The 16,148-nt window shown below is 51.3% G+C and overlaps 1 protein-coding gene across 7 annotated transcripts in view; it reads right to left on the bottom strand.

The window, feature by feature from the left end:
* Positions 1–2,449: 2,449 nt before the first annotated feature.
* RGS6 (regulator of G protein signaling 6) overlaps positions 2,450–16,148 on the bottom strand; it is a 595,863-nt gene continuing 582,164 nt past the window's right edge. For 3 of the 7 annotated variants that reach the window (XM_070469576.1, XM_070469574.1, XM_070469575.1), the window contains exons 18-19: positions 11,828–11,894; positions 2,450–2,695 (exon numbers count right to left, since the gene is read on the bottom strand). In XM_070469576.1, coding sequence (XP_070325677.1) covers positions 2,529–2,695; positions 11,828–11,894 — 234 coding nt within the window. In that variant the 3' untranslated portion in view covers positions 2,450–2,528. Of the gene's footprint in view, positions 2,696–11,826; positions 11,895–16,148 lie in introns of those variants that run through there. The other 4 variants (XM_070469577.1, XM_070469578.1, XM_070469580.1 and 1 more) reach the window with 3 other exon arrangements.

The following is a 16,148-nucleotide window of genomic DNA, read 5'->3' as shown; positions in this document are numbered from 1 at the left end:
AATGCCACCTGGGAAACTTTTTCTAAGTGTACTTGCATTCTAAGGTCTGTATGGTAGACTGTCCCTGGACTAAGTGCCCAGCCTAGGTGAACTAGTTTGGGTAGGCTGCCCTTGGACTAGCCAGCTTGGGTGGCACAATCCTGCTCTCTCTCCCATTTCTGGGTGTGACCTGCTTGGGGGGGTGGGTGGCACGTGATGGTGGTCACAAGACAGAGTGTGCCTTGGTTGGGAGGCAGGATAAGGGGGTTATTGCTCTGGGTTTGAATCCATCCGAAAGTGCCTTCACGTCTATCGGGCCTGCGGGTTGTCCCCGGAGATGTCAGGATGCCTTCAGCCTGCTTCCTCTCAGGGCTGCAGTTCACCTGCCTCTGACCCTTCTGGGGAGCTCTAGGGTAGGTGAAGCCTCAGGAACCTCAGCTGGATGGCACCGACATCCTGGCCAGGGAGACCACCCAGGCCCTGACTACAGCCAGGAGGAAGGACAGGAGGCAGCCAGGATCTTGCCTGGGATAACTAAGGGCACAGAGGGACCTGCTGTTCTAGACCTGCCGGTGTCCACAGACCCTGTGCCTCAGTGTCAGCATGGATGCCGGCACCTTGGCAGGAGCTGCTTCCTTGGGACAATGTTGAGTGCAGGGAAGCCTGAGCAGCAGTTCTGCTCTGAAAGAGGAGATCAGTGTGAAAAGCAAGGGGATTCAGAAGCATGTGATGAAGAGAGGAGGGCGTCAGCAGACCCTGCAACATGGGAAAAGGCTTCAGGGAGCTCATTTCCTCATCAAGCAGTTGCCCGGTGTCTGCCAGATGCCAGGTTTTGTGTCCAGGTCTCCTGGAATGAGCAAGGGTTGCAGGGAGTGTCTGCCGGGAACTTGGGTGTATAGCACCCCCTTGGAGACACTCTGAGGATGAAACAGAATGTCTCTAATTTCCACTGTACCTCTAAAAGAGAGCCACTACTGCCATGGGGGAAACCGAGGTGCGGGGCTCAAGACCCCGCTGGGGTGCCACCATGATCACGACCCCTCATGCCCTTGGTGGCCCTGCTGTGAGGGATGGAAGCTGGTGCCCTGGGGACACAGCACAAAGGTGGGCTTGGAAAGGTGGTCCTAGGGGAGCACTCAGGAGGCAGCGCCTGCAAACAAGCTTATGAGACCCACCGGCTGGTGAATCTGCCCACATAAGTAAAGAAATACCAGTGATCACTGTTTTGCTTCTGTGTTTGCTGTTTATACACTCTTGAATGGTATTTTCTACCTCTGGCCAAAATAGATCAAAGGAAGATGGTCATAGCAGTGGGGGGTATGGGGGTGGGGTGGGTGAGTGTCTGAATTCAAAAGCACATGGCTTATACCGCTCTGTCCGAGGGCTCATGGGAGTCACAGTAATGACAGTGACAACAATGAGAGTAATAGCTACCATTTGCCAAGCACCTACTGTGCACCAGGCACCTGACTCCATGCTCCGCATGACTCCCTCGCCGCCAAGTTGGCAGATGGTCATTCTGACACACACAAGTGACCTTAGGTAGGTGTTTACAGGTTGAGCTCTGTGCTTGCGTTTCTCCATGATCACGGACATTGTGGAGGACAGTGCCTTTGCTAGGCCATCAGAGGACCAATGGCCCTGGCCTCCCCCCGGGCACAGGTTTTGGACACAACTGAGACCTGGCCTCGGGGACCCGGCCACGTCCAGGACTGCCAGCCTGAATGCCCCAGCTCCCACGTGGGGCTGTTGGAGGGGAGGATCCCAAGGGCCCCCAAGTTCACCGCCACATTTATTTTCAGTAAGACACGTGGGGACACACCAAGGAGCGAGGGGCCATAACAGAATAAATTACGAAATAATCAAAATTTTAAAAGACGGTCAGGACCTTCAGGGGTGTTGAATCACAAGCTCTTTCATTGACATCAATGCCTCCTCTGGTGTTGGACCCTCAAGACGGTTGACAGGAGCAGGGGCAGCCTCCAGTGCCTTGTGGTGACCCCTTTGAAAGGTGGCCTCAAAGGGGGTTGGAAGAACGTGAGGTGCTGCGATCCACGAGGCGGCTGATGGTGTGACCGGGGGATGGGGCGTGGTGTGAGGGCAGCCCGGTCCGGCTCCTTACACGCGGTGGCCGCAGCGATCGGCAGGCGGGAGGCAGTTGGGACACAGTGGTGTGACTGGGGCGGGCGCCACGGGTGCACCACAGCCGGTGGGTTGTATTTGTAATACTGAATGTGCTTGGGGGCGGCGGGTCCCCTCGAGTTTGCTGGAAGGCGTGATCCCCCAGACAGCGGGGAGGAGTGATGATAGTCAGAATGGAACCTCAGGGGACAGTCACGGCAGGAGCCCCACCGGGCACTCTCCCCAGAACACGTGAGGGACTGGGACCTCCTACAGAGCGAGGCGCCGGCACACGACTGTACAAGGAGAGGGGGTTGTAAACCCCCGGCCAACCCCGGGTTGGCTGCCCGGCCAACCCCAGCCTCCGAGGGCTCTCTCTGGCCTCCCTCTGGTTCACGCACCGCGGTCTCCCCACCGTGGCCTGGCCCTCACTCCTTCTCCTTCACAGTGACCAAATCTCCCCGCAGGGATGCTCTGTCCGCGGACGTGGAGCGCCGCCGGCTGCCCGTGTGGTCCTCGGGCCCGGGCCCTGCGGTGGGGACCGTCAGGAGGACTGCATCAGGCCGGTGAGGCGCTTGCCCGCCAGTGACTTTCCCTGCAGAGACAATGACAGAGGGCACCACACGCACGCACACACGCACGCACGCACACACGCACGCGCGCGCACAGGACAGACACAGAGAGCCGGATAGGTGGGTTAATTGTTGCATGAGCCGCGGAGGCCAGACCACTCAGCTCACCAACCCCTCTGATCTCTGGGTTTGGGAGACTTAACCGCAGTTGGACAACCAGCCCATGGGGGGGACCAGGTTAGAGGGTGAGGGTGTGCTGTTGGTCCTCTTTTGAGTGTGTGGGGATTTTACTTACCCCAACCAGGAATTTCAACCCTTGGAGTATCTCTTAATGCCTGTGGGTTGCCTCTGAACTTGATTTTATCCAAGTGAGGAAGGAAAGGTTGGCCAGGGGACTAGTAAGACCAAGGGGTTGGGTTGGCCCAAGCAGACGATGGCTAAGGATCTGGGTGACTTGGAACTAAAGAGTTAACTAGTCTGAAGAAGACAGAAGGAATTATATTTGAAACACAGGATTGAGCTCTCCTTGGCTCCCTTAAAAAAATTTCTTTTTTAAATTTATTTTTATTTGGCTGTGCTGGGTCTTGGTTGCAGTATGTGGAATCTATTAATAGTCCCCTGACCAGGGATTGAACCTGGGCCCCCTGCATTGGGAGCATGGACTCTTAGCTAACAGACCCCTAGGAAAGTCCCTGATCCTTTTTTTTTTTTTTAATCAAAACTTTACTTTTCACTTATTTTGGCTGCACTATGCAGTTTGTAGGATCTTAGTCCCTGACCAGGGATTGAATCCAGCACCCCCTGCAGTGGAAGCACAGAGTCCTAACCCCTGGATCCCCAAGGAATTCCCTCTTCTTGGGTCCTCTTGATGACCAGTTCTGGGACTGGGACAGTCTGGGGGTATCTGCCAAGGCTTGGGGCCTGGGCTACAGGACACTGGACAGTGAGCTCCTGTTTGTCTCCAGGCTGACCTTGATGATTCCACTTCAGGAAGTCTTACCAGCCCTTCACTTACAAACTACATAGCTGTTCTTGTTCTTTTGGGAAGAAAAAAAAGACTCACTCTACCATGAGTCTCGGTACATGGGGCATAGAGGCCCCCTGAGAAAGGCCAGTTGTTCACATGCCCAGAAGGAGGCAGCTGCGGAGCCTCTGATGTGGGGCTGGACACCAGGAGGATGATGAGCAAGGCTCAGTCCCCTGTTTGTTTCCCAGCCATAGTCTGAACCCAGCCCCTGCTCACCCTCCATTGAAATCCATAGCATTACACAGGGGTTTAGATGACACTATGGCTGGACCCACGCAGATGGATTGCTGTGTCTGAGAAAACACTCAGAACCCATCTTATTATTGACAGTGGGTCAGTGACACCAGCAAGGGTAGCGAGGGTCTGCGAGGATAGCACGCGCTTGCTCGTCAGCATGTGCTGCAGCGTTTGGCAGCGTGAGGTTGCCAGGGCCGACAATTCCTCATGTTCATTTCCAAGTGGGATGTGAGGGCTCGTCTTGTTTACGGGGCTTGGCTACATGTCTGCTGGATGTAATTAAAAAAAATTGATCAGGTTTGTGAAGCCTGGTAGGGTACTCAATAAACCTGCTGATTGATGAATTGACCAATAATGGGCATTTCCAACAAACGAACAATACAGGCTGTGAGTTTGCCGGACGCAAGACAATGTGTCATCTGGCTAAGCTCTCCACAGAGGGACGTGCCAGCTTGACTTTGAGAATTCCGATGGCTCGGATGGGAGCTTGTCCAGAAATGGAAACACCCTCAGGCACAGTTGGAGAGTCTGCATCTACCTCCCCTTTGCTCTGTTTTCCCCCCTTTCACTCATTTTTGCTCGTTAGACAGCACTTTTCTTTTGTTTTTCCTCCTCTGTCTTCACACACACACACACACACACACACACACACACACACAGAGACACACACAAAATCTCCCCATCAGCAACCTTATCTGAATCTTCAGATATACTAAACTTAGCCTGCAGCCGGATACATTTATACTAGGTTAAAGGATTTTTTAAATCAGATTTTTTTTTTTTTAATCCTAGAGGGTTTCAAGTGCCAGTTCTTGCAAATCACTAAAAGCAGAATGGCTACTCCTCTGTGTGGAGTGGGTTAGGTACAACAATAGCTTATAGGTGGCAAAAGCTGACCTGCAAGGACTCCCTCTAGCCTGGTTCTAAGCACACATGTAGTGGGGACTTTTTTGACTGTCCTTTCTTACACGGAGTTGGAGGCATTTGTCATCCAGGTGGTCACCTGGGACTGTGCCTTCTCCGTGCAGGCCTGAAGGCAGGTACGTGCATGCCTGCTCAGTCGCTCAGTCATGTCTGACTCTGTGCGACCCCATGGATTGTAGCCTGCCAGGCTCCTCTGGTCATGGGATTTTCCAGGCAAGCATACTGGAGCAGGTTGCTATATTCTCCTCCAGGGGATCTTCCCAACCCAGGGATTGAAACTGTGTCTCCTGCAGTGCAGGTGGATTCTTAACTGCTGAGCCATCGGGGAAGCTCCCCTGAAGACAGGAAGCACAGGGAAATAGAGACTGATGAATCCAGAGGTTTCCAGTCTGGGGGCCTCTACCAAACCTCCCCAGTCCCTTTCACCCTTGTCCATCCTTGCTCAGAGGAAACAAAGGCTACTTTCCTCTTGGGTATTGCTTATTGCTATGGAATCCACACACCAAATACCAGCTCCTCCCTTCTCTTTCCATCCCATCTCCACCAGAGCCACACATTCCATATCGAGTACCCAAATATATATGTTACAGGTCTGCCATACAGTGGCCTTCGCGACTCTGATTTAACTGGTGGTTGTGAACAAAAGGAATCACTAAAGCTTCTGAATTATAACAGTCTGTTGCCAGTGGGTATGGTAAAAGCCCAGAGACAAAGAAGATGAGGTTTACCAGGCATCCAAATCCTCATTACAGCTTCATTCTCATTAGTGAGGTCAGTTTGACTGGAAAGTGGGCTGTGGCTGAGAGAGGTTAGAGATTCTATTTCTGGATGACTGTGTGTCTGTCTGTTTGAGGTGAATTTAGCCCTGAGGATCCCTACCCTCCACACCTCCCTGTTCTATAGATCTGGCTGGGCTGGAAGGCGCTAATTAATCTCTTCTTGCCTAAGTCCTGGAGCTCAGCCTCACAGCTCTGACTCCAAAGACCTGTGGCCAGCCCATTCATCCCTCCCCTCCCCTCCCCCAGCTGCTTCCACGGCTCGGGGCTTCATGGGTGAGGAGTGGGGTACAGCTGACCAGCCTGGAGAATGTGCCCAACTTCTAGCCATCCAGGTGGTGCTCCTTGGCATTTTTTTGCCTCCCTTGCCCGCTCCTGCACTCACGCATTTACCAAATGCCAGTTCTGCTGCTAAAGGAGGTCGTGAGTATTTAGGTCGACCCAGGAGCAGCCCAGCCCAGCCGCAATCAGTTCACTAGGCAGTGACCTCGTGGGTGAGGCTGGAAGGTGGTTACTCATGCAGGACGCAGGCAAGGCTAGATGCCTGCCCTCCGGCTTGGGGGAAAGAAATCCTGCAATCACCCTGGCTCAGCAGCTGCCTCTCTTCTGAAGAGCTGAGGTTCTTGTAATTTTCAGGGATCAAAGTGAAATCTGACAGCAGAGGTGTTCAGAGATGAGCTGCTTCAAGGTCTGTGCTGCTATGGGCTTGCTGGGAGCTCCTAGCTACCTGCTTTCCCCAGAAAGAGAGGAGAGTTCCTGCCCTGCACCATCTAGGGCTCTTTCCTCCCTCCTCTTCACTCCCATCCTCCAGTTTGGATGGGTTGCAGGAGACACTTAGGGAGGGGAGTAGTAATTCTGCCTCTGCCTGGCATCTTGCATAGTTACAGGGGGCAGGTGTTTTTTCAGGGTGTGAATGTGTGCTGTTCCTCAATGCTGGTCAGTTGGGAATGGATCATGGTGCCAGGAAACTGCTACCAGCTCAGCCTGAGGCCTTGGCGTAGTTGAGTGAAGCAGCTGAAGGTGGTTGAAAATGCTATTAGCCAGCAGCCTTTGTCCAAGTGAAAAAAATATACGGTGATTAAGAACTGAGCTGCAGAAGGTACATTCCAGAGACACCAAAGCTTTGCATTCAGACAAAGCGCTTTTCACCTTCGAGACATTTGGCTAAGTTTAATCCAATAGAATTTGGGATCCTTCAATTTCATGGACCACGGGCTCAGGGCTGGGATCACAAACACCCACACATTCAATTCCCAGCCTCCACGCTGACTAATCATTTCAGCTTTGCAGCCATCTTGATGGCTAGAAGCCTGGAAGAAGATGGTCATGGAATCCTTTGTTTCTAAAACGAAATGCGCAAAAGGAAGAGCTCCCTTTTGTACGGTGCTTTGGGAAAAATCAACATGCTGCTTGACATGCCGTGGCTCTGTGCATTGCACGTCCCAGTATTAATCAACAAAGCATGCACCATCACCATTACCAAGAGCTTCGCCACTCACTTACCTGGGAGACAGGTGCTAACCTCTTTGACTGGGAGAAGGGCTGTGGTTCAGAGGGTAGCCCTGGGGGGTCAGATGGCACACTGGGGGCAGAGGAGCCAAGCACTGGCAGCTCAGGGGCAGGACCTTGTGCAGCACTAAGAAAGTGGAGACATCTGAGCTGCTGATGAGATTTTCTTGCTGATTTGTCCAGATGACCTAAGACCACAGTTACAGATCGCAAGTCCACTAAGTCCAAACCCAGGCTACAAGGGGGATGGAAATCAACCATGGTTGTTTCTAGGGCAGAGGGATGTAATTGACTGAAAAGGGGCATGAGGGAACTTTCTAGGGTGATGGGATGTAGGTTACACTAGTACATACATTTGTCAAATTCATTGAACCATACATTTCAGATCTATTGATTTTGCCACATGTAATGATGCTTCAAAAGAAGAAAAAAGATTAAAAATAATCCATCTATCACATCTCTGCTTTGAAACTCCCCACCCCTTACTCTTTTTCAGTTGCTGTCCCAGCAACCTTGCCTTTTGGCTGAATTCAAAGCTTACCCCTCTGGTATAGGGGAAACCCAGATTGGTCTGCTTGAGGAACTAGAACTTGCAATAGAACTAATTTGGAACATGATTTCTAGTCTCCATCGATCCAAGCCGATCACCTTGTAGTGACACACAGACATTTTTCATCCCTGCTAATGAAAAATGGTGTTTTGCTGAATAGGGCTCACGAGGTGACCTCAGCAGGCAAGACGTGGGAGGCCCCAGAGATAAGCTGTCCTTTCAAGGAGACTGAAAGTTACCCATGAGTAGTTGATGCTCAAGTCCATAAATGATGAGTGTGTGTGGAGTCACAGGTCTGTAGCGGACTCACTGGGGAGAGCGGTCAGCCCTTGACTAAGAGCTGGGTAGGAAGGAGAGGTCCCGAGTTGCGTTTGTCAGGAGGCGGAGGCCAAGGACCTGCCCGACTTCCTAGGTGACTTCCCTGGAGGTTGGTCACCCTGGTGCCCTTTCTCCATTGAGCAAAGCAAAAGGGATGATTGCAAAAGGAAGTGTAAGGAATTCTGTGGCATCTCCTTTCTCGATGATGGTTAAAATTGGGGCGAGAGTGCCATTTGGTGGGGATAGTTTAGGGCTGAGAAGCTCTGTCGGGGGATTGTAGGAAAACCCACATGTGATAGAGAATCCTTTGAAAACTTTGACTCTCCTCTTCCATTATCAGCAAGATGGGCAGATGAAGTGGGAACTAGCCAACGGTTACCCATGGCTGATCCACAGCAGAGCTAGGCTGGAGCAGCATCTGGGGAAGAGAGGTTGCTTCTGGCTTTCTCACTCTTCGAGGGGGTGGGAGTGGGGTGGGGAGGGGGTAGGGAGGGGCAGGCCCCCTGTGACAAGATCCTCTGCTGGGGTCTGTGTTAGTCCTGGGTCCTTGCTAAGCTTTCTGATCTCTCTCAGGAGCTGAAGGGCATTTTATTTGGTTTTAAAATATTTTCTTCATTCAACTTTAAAAATCAGATACCACAAACATAAAACAAGTCCCCAAATCAAAAGACAGGTTGAAACTGAATTAATTAAAAAAAACCTCACTAGATAAAGAATTAATACACAATGTGCATGCATGCTAAGTCGCTTCAGTCGTGTCCGACTCTTTGTGACCCTATGGACTATAGCTCACCAGGCTCCTCTGTCCATGGGATTCTCCAGCAGGTATAATGGAGTGGGTCACCATGCCCTCCTCCAGGGGATCTTCCTGACTCAGGGATCGAACCTCATCTCTAATGTCTCCAGCTTTGGGAGACAAGTTCTTTACCACTAGCACCGCACATTAAACCTATTTAAAAAGTAAGGAATATGGTCAAAATAAAAACAATGGATTCTTCTGTAACAGCCCACTGTCTTATGTACGGTAATATAAATAAGTAGTCACATTTTCTCATGTCAATGGTGGGTCTGTGGACTCTGCCAGCTGTCACGTATGCTGAGAGCAATTCCCACAAAATGTTCTTGGAACAATTAGCAGGTTCAGACACCTCACTCTACTCCGTATTGGCAACTAGCAGTGCTTTATTTTTTAACTTTTTTTTTTAAACTTAGCAACCATGAGTTGCCAGTGCTCCTATCTGAATTAAATGTGGGAGGACTAACCTCTATGTTCTACCTCCCAGGGACTTTCTGTTTGAATTTTTTATTCTTACACGAGGTGGCAATGCTCCCTCCTTTTTCAAGTGCCCTCCTATTCTACTTGCCCAGACCTTGATGGTAGCAGCATGAGGACGGTCCCCTTACAAGAGACACAGGTTAGCTGTCAAGGACAGTTACCCACAGCCATCCATTGATCAAACATTGAGCAACTGTGGTGTGTCAAGTATGCTCTGCCTTTGACCGACACCTGCGCCCATGTCCACGGCATCCTTGCCAGTTAGGTCTTCCCTTAACACCCGCTGGACATATGAGGTTGAGCTACTAGCCGGAGCACATAGAGCTGGTCAGTAGCCTTGACGGCCCATCCACCGTCTCCTTGGTACATGACCATCACTCTCAAGGAAGGGGGCAGGTGGGAACGCTCAGGACTAAGGACTCCTCTCTGCCCGTCCATACCAGGCAACCTGTCTGGGCAGGCTGAGGTGATTTTCTCAGCCTCACTGAGAAAGAAGCTTCAGCTCTTGGGCATACGCTTGAGGGCATCCAGGGCATTTCTGCTCTGCCTGACGGGCTTCCCTTTGACTTTGGCTGCTGGACTAAGCTGGGGCTCAGCTCACTGCTGCTTGGTGCTCATGGATTTAAAGTGGTGGCTGCTGTGGACAGGCCAGTGAAGCTGCCCCTTCTGTTTGTGACCTTGTGTTATAGGTGCTGATGCCCCTGGGATCTCCATAGCAACAGTCCCGGGAGGAGAAAGGCAGGTGTGATGTTCGCCTTTCCTAAGGAGGGGCAGGCAGATGCTTCACTCCAGTTAGAACCAAATACCTGCAGCAAGCTGGCTGGGGAAGCCCTTCCTGGCTGCTGTTCCTGGCACTCCTGACTCCTGTCCCCTCATCATGCTCATCACCTATGGGGCTCTTTTGCAAAGTTCGACCTCTGCCTGTTAGTTTTGGTGGGTGATGGGAGAACTTCCTCCACAGTCCCCATCTGTGCAGGGACAAATCAGCCACCGGACAGGCACGAGGGATGCCGAGAGTGACAAGGGCTCAGCAGCTGTGCCCGACACGGGTGGCATGATGCCCAGGCCCAGACTCCCCAGCCTCCTGTCCAAGCTGTGCATTTCCACTTTCCCTGCTGCGTTTTTCTCCGCAGGCAGGAGAAATCCCCTTTTATTACTGGATCTCTTCTCTCCTTCCTCTAGCTCTGACTGAATAACCCCGGTGCTCTTTCTGTAATCAGCCTGCCCCAAGTTCTCAGTGGAGTGGAGGCGGGTATTCTGTTCACAAGGCCCCTCAGTAGCGCGCCTTCCTGTAGCTGGTTCTGGGCTTGCCTCTTCCTCTCCTCCTCCTTCTCCTTAAATGTACTTCGGCATCTCTGCATTGGTTCACTCCAAATTAGACAAGGGCCAAAAGACTCAAGGAAACAGGGACATGGCTCAGTCGCTATTGACAACAACTTGATTCTACTTTTTTCCCAACTAGGAAGTTCAAGTGACCCTCGACTATGGCCACAGGGGAGAGGGCTGCTGAAGTTTAGTGGACGAGACAGTAGGTGGGGTCACTGGCTGGGCAGCATGTGGTTCTTCTTAGGACCCATGAGGACACCAACTCCACCTTCCTAACGGCACCTCTCATCTCCTCTGATCATGTTCACCCAGAACACATCCATGGGTTGGGGCCCTTGGTTAGGCCAGCCGCCAAGGCAGGGTTTCGAAGGCAGAGGTGGTCAACATGCTGACTGTCTCCCACCGCCCCAAAGCATCATCTTTCCGGGGCTGTCCAGGTTCATTTAGAAGCATATGCAAAGAGAGTTGACTCATTTCTCTCTCCTCCCTACTATTAGGAATGCAATTAGGTGGGCATTTATCAGACAGGTATTCCTAATCTGAAAAAGTGTGGCAGGGGACAGGTCAAGCAGCATTTTTCAAGACATCTCTGGGTTGGTGGAATTCCTAGCCACCGGGGAAACTTCTTACTTCCCTCTGAACACTTTTCACATGTCCCTGCAATGCTAGACAGGGGATGGGTTGGTTCCTTAACCCTCTTCTCCCCTGGTGGTCTAGCAGGTACAAAGGTGAGATTTTCCTGTTTCCCACAGGACTTGGCCCTGGGCCACAGGTGAAGAGTAATGGAAGCTGTAAGGGGGGACTGAGCTCAAGGATGCTGCTGTAGGATTTAAAAGCATCTTCAAAGGTAGTGGGCATTTCTTCTAGGGGCCCAGGAATGAGTGACAGGATTAGTATCCAAAGACATTATTTGAACATTGCCTCTGGGACAACAGACTCATCTCCCTGCCACTTCTGGACCCCTTGGCTTCTTGCTTCTCAGGAAGAAAAAACAAAACAAAACAACAAAAAACTATGGGTGTTAAAAAAAAGGGGGGGAACATCAAAAAAAGGATGCCTCTGACTGTCCATGGAACTAGGGCCCGAGAACAGGAGGGGTGGGTGGAGATGAGGCCATGGACACACAGATCATCTCTTCCAGTTTTGGGAGCACCTTCTGTTGCAGAAGGCCCCCAAGGAAGGTTAGAGCGTGCGGACGCCGGGATCACTCACCCACTGCTGGAAGGAAGCCGCCTCGGGGGTGAAATGCAGCGGCCATTCTGACTCTGCGCCAGCAGCACTAGGCAATTGTGTTTTTAGGAAGGGAAGTGAAGAACAACTTATCCAGCTGAAACCGTGAAGACCGGTGGCTTTAGGGGAGCCCCTGCCCAGACGTGCACCCCGCAGCAGCAGCAGCAGCAGCAGCGGGCCGGCGGTCCACGCGCGGAGGCGCATGCAGGAGCTGCGCATGTGCCGCACGCACCGTACACCGGACACGGAAGCGTGCAGCGGGCAGGCAGCGCAGGCACCAGCGTACGCAGCTGCGCACACGTCCATGCGCGTGTCTCACCACAGGCACTTACAAGAGCGTCGCGTGCAAGGCTCCTAAGCAGCCACGTGTTCGGCTGTAGAGCTTCACCTCAGACTCCTAAGATGCCCATCTACAGCATTTACCCTAAGAGACATCTGTAAACCCGACTTTCCTCAGGACAAAGCCATTCGTGTCAGAGAAAATGGCTTCTGTTTCTGTCGATACTACAAGCAGGGGCAGCGTGCACCCCAGAGGGCTGGTTTATGAGGGATTTCGAAGCATCCCTGGATTTCAAAGCCACTCGGTCCTGACTCCTCCGACAACCCCTCTTTGTAGTCCAGTGCTTAAAAAAGAGAAGCCTCTGTTTATCTGGCGGAAGAAGCAACCGGACTTGGGGAGGCTGCGCTGCTCAGGGCGGCTCCAGGCAGGCAGACAGCGGCCAGGCGAGGGTTTCTGGGAATGAGGCTCTGCCATGTAGGGAGCGTTCTCTACCTCTGGAGAACTGGAGTTCATGCTCTGCTAGGGGAGAACTAGCTTTGATCTGGGACTGGAAGCAGGAGGCTTATTAGGGGCCTGCACCTCAGGGGACGGGAGCAAATGCCAATCCTGGCAACATAGGCAGCGTTTCCTTGGTGACCCTCCCCATGTCCTGGCACCACGCTGCTACAAGCCCCCAGGTCCTACAGCTTCCTGGGAAGAGCAAAGGGGCCCTGGGAAATAGACCACAGGACAGAAGCCGGTCTGCTTGCGACCACAGTCCCTCCGTTCTGAGGGAAAGCAGAGAAACCAGCTCTCTGAGTTGACTTTAAAAATAAGACAGTAATAATAGCTACCATTTACTGAGTAGGGTCATGAGCTGGTTGCTCTAATAAACGAATGTGCTTTGCACACACTGTCGTATTTGAGATATCTGTGTCCCATCCTCAACTGCTAAATAAATACAGTAATACCTACTTCGCAGAACACTGTTGGAAATCAGATAAAGAATAAGAGCTAAGTGTGGGCTGCAGGTAACATCATCATAATAAAAAATAATTATAATACAAAGAGTTATGCTTGAAATTATATACTGCAAACACCATGCTAAGCATCTTGTGTATTTTTTCCCTCCTAATCACTTATTTTTTCTTTTTTAATTTGGCCACTGCCCATATAGCATGTGGGACCTTAGTTCTCCAGCTAGGGATCAAACCCACACCCCCTGCATTGGAAGGCTGAGCCTTAACCACTGAACCACTGGGGAAGTCCTTAACCATTTCCTCTTATTTCCCTTTCACAAGATGCAGAAACCTAGGCTTGGAGGCGCTGCCTGGGTCAGGGTTAAGGGGTGGAGCTGGAGGAGAACCTAAGTCCCTCTCGGGCCAAGATCCGCACGACACGGATGCCAACAGCGCGATACTGTGAGCACCCAAGACACGGCAGCTGTTTTTGCCATGCCCTCATTTAGGGACAACATCCACCCCAGGCAGCAGGCGTCACTGTACCCCTCAGGCAAGTGAGCAACTTGCCTGGGGTCTTATCCCAACTCCAGGTGGAGAAATATAGAATTCAATTGGGGCTGCTCAGCCCCCACCTCGAGCCCACTCTCTACATTCTGGTGGGCACTAAAGGGACGTTGTTCTCGGGGGCAGAGCCTGCAGGTCATCTTCAGTAGGGGATGAGAATGCAGTTGGGGGACATATCACTGCCAGGTTTTCAACAGCATTTAACCCCAGATGGTTGGTGCTACTCAGTCATATCCCAGATAGCCAACTACCAGCTGGCTAAAGAGCTGTGCAATGTTCAGGGCAGTCAGCTCCCAGGGGACAGTTGAAGCCTCTCAAAAGAGACTCCTGCCAGGGAAAGATGCACCTCACTGTGTAGTTCTCCACGCAGTCCTGGGGAGCATGGAAATAAAGGGGACTCGGACATCACACCTGCACAAATGGTTGAAGGGCAAGCTGGGGATTCTGGTGCCCACCCTGTCTCTCCGCCACATGCCTTCCTGCTGATCCTTCTCCTAACATCCTGCACATCTAGAAGCAGTTGAGCAAAGCTGTGATTGAGGGCCAGCAAATGATGGGCTCTGAAGCTGTCATTACCAAGGAAACCATCCTTGAGGATACGACCACAGGATGGTGACCACTCTCAAAGGCTCATGATTGGATCCTTTACATATTCAGAACCTTCCAGCATTGTCGAGGACAGAGAATCCACCAGAAGTCCCCCTTTACTTTTGCTGCAGCTCCTAAGGTTTGATTGAGTTTTGTGTCAACTGCTCCATGTCTATTTCCCAACTTAACCTGCTATGATGTAAACGCCAGGCCCTCTACCCTTTCTTGACAGTCCGTCTTTTTCCACTACCGGTGGGGATTCAGATGCACCATGCTCTTGGTGTAAATGAGGAAGGCCAGGGCCAGGGAGTAAAACCATTCTCCAATCCTGTGAAAAGTATAGACACCTCTCCCAGACCTCCATATCTCTCTCTTCCCTACCTCTGATATCCAGGCATTAATCACCCATAACAGAGTTTTAAAGGCCTGTTATGAGGGGACATGGGAGAAGGAAATGGAAACCCACTTCAATATTCTTGCCTGGAGAATCCTGTGGACAGAGGAGCCTGGTGGGCTGGTGTTCATAGGGTTGCACAGAATTGGACACGACTGAAGAGACTTAGCCTGCATGCATGCATTGGAGAAGGAAATGGCAACCCACTCCAGTATTCTTGCCTGGAGAATCCCAGGGACAGAGGAGCCTGGTGGGCTGCCGTCTATGGGATCGCACAGAGTCAGACACGACTGAAGTGACTTAGCAGCAGCAGCAGCAGCATGAGGGGACACAGTAACAATCAACTCTGACTGGGCTTTCTTTAGCTTCAAAATGCATCTTAGTAAAACTTTGCTGACTTTATCTGGATCGCCATGTTTAATGAGAGACCTCAAAGAATCTGAAAGCAAAAGATGAGGAGAGGAAAAAGCCATAAGCTGTAATCACCATAATTATACAATTCCATGATGAGGTGAAAGCAGCCCTGGCAAAGCCTGGGAGAGGAGGGAGTGTCATTTGCAATCAGGTTGGTCCTCAGGACAGCTGGAAAGAATGTGACAGGAGAGCTCATCCCTTCCCCTGAGTTGGGCTGAAGATGAGTGCTTACAGCAGGGCCCAGGAGCAGGGGGCCCATGAGCGCAATTTCCCCTTGGTCTAAGGTCTCAGGGGGTGTGCTCTGCCCTCGGCCTGGCTGAGAAAGTTGGGTGCCAACTTGTCCACCTGGAACCAGCAAGTCCTATCGGGTAAAGGCAACTGGCTTGATCATTTTTTCTGCTGTCAACAAAATACCCTTTCTGGATGGGAATGATATCAGGCCAAGCTTTCTCCAGTGCAGCCAGGGAACCCACCAGCTGCGCTCAGCCCCCCTGAGCCCATGGGTACGAGTGTCCTCCACTCATTAACTCCTCCCAGGCATTCAGGGAGAGAGCCCTGTTGCCCAGGGCTTAGTTGCAGAAGCAGTGATTGGCTTAAAAAAACAAAAGCAAAAGGCAAGGATGATGTTGCCTTGCTTGAATTGCAATTGCTTGAAGGGCAGCAATTCCACTTCTTGACAGTGGTCTTGCTCTGACTTTATCATAATCTAGTTTTTTTTTTTTTTTTCCCTTCAAGGTAGAGTCAAACCTGACTCGTCTGGATCCTTCTTCTCCAGTTTCAGCTAACTCACTCCATTTGATCTGTTCTCCTTTCCCATAGTTTATTTATAAACTTAGGATAACATGCAATGTTTCATAAATATTTAATGCATCTGAGGATTCTCCTTGGAGGAGGTGGGTGGAATCCAGTACAGAAAACTGCTCTACAATATCCCTGGCCATTCAACATCTGAATGTTTCCAGGGAGCTCCCTGTTCCTTGAGGTGACATATTCCACCCCTGGGAAGTTGATACTGTTAGACTATTATTAGTAGAGTGATCCTGCCCATGTCTTCTATCCATTTGTTTTAGCTTTGTCTGGAACAATCTGTAACTGTCCTCTCACTCTGGGAGACAAACCCAC

This window comes from Odocoileus virginianus, chromosome 6 (assembly GCF_023699985.2).
Source record: "Odocoileus virginianus isolate 20LAN1187 ecotype Illinois chromosome 6, Ovbor_1.2, whole genome shotgun sequence".
NCBI lineage: Eukaryota > Metazoa > Chordata > Mammalia > Artiodactyla > Cervidae > Odocoileus > Odocoileus virginianus.
This window is presented reverse-complemented; position numbering and strand designations above follow the sequence as displayed.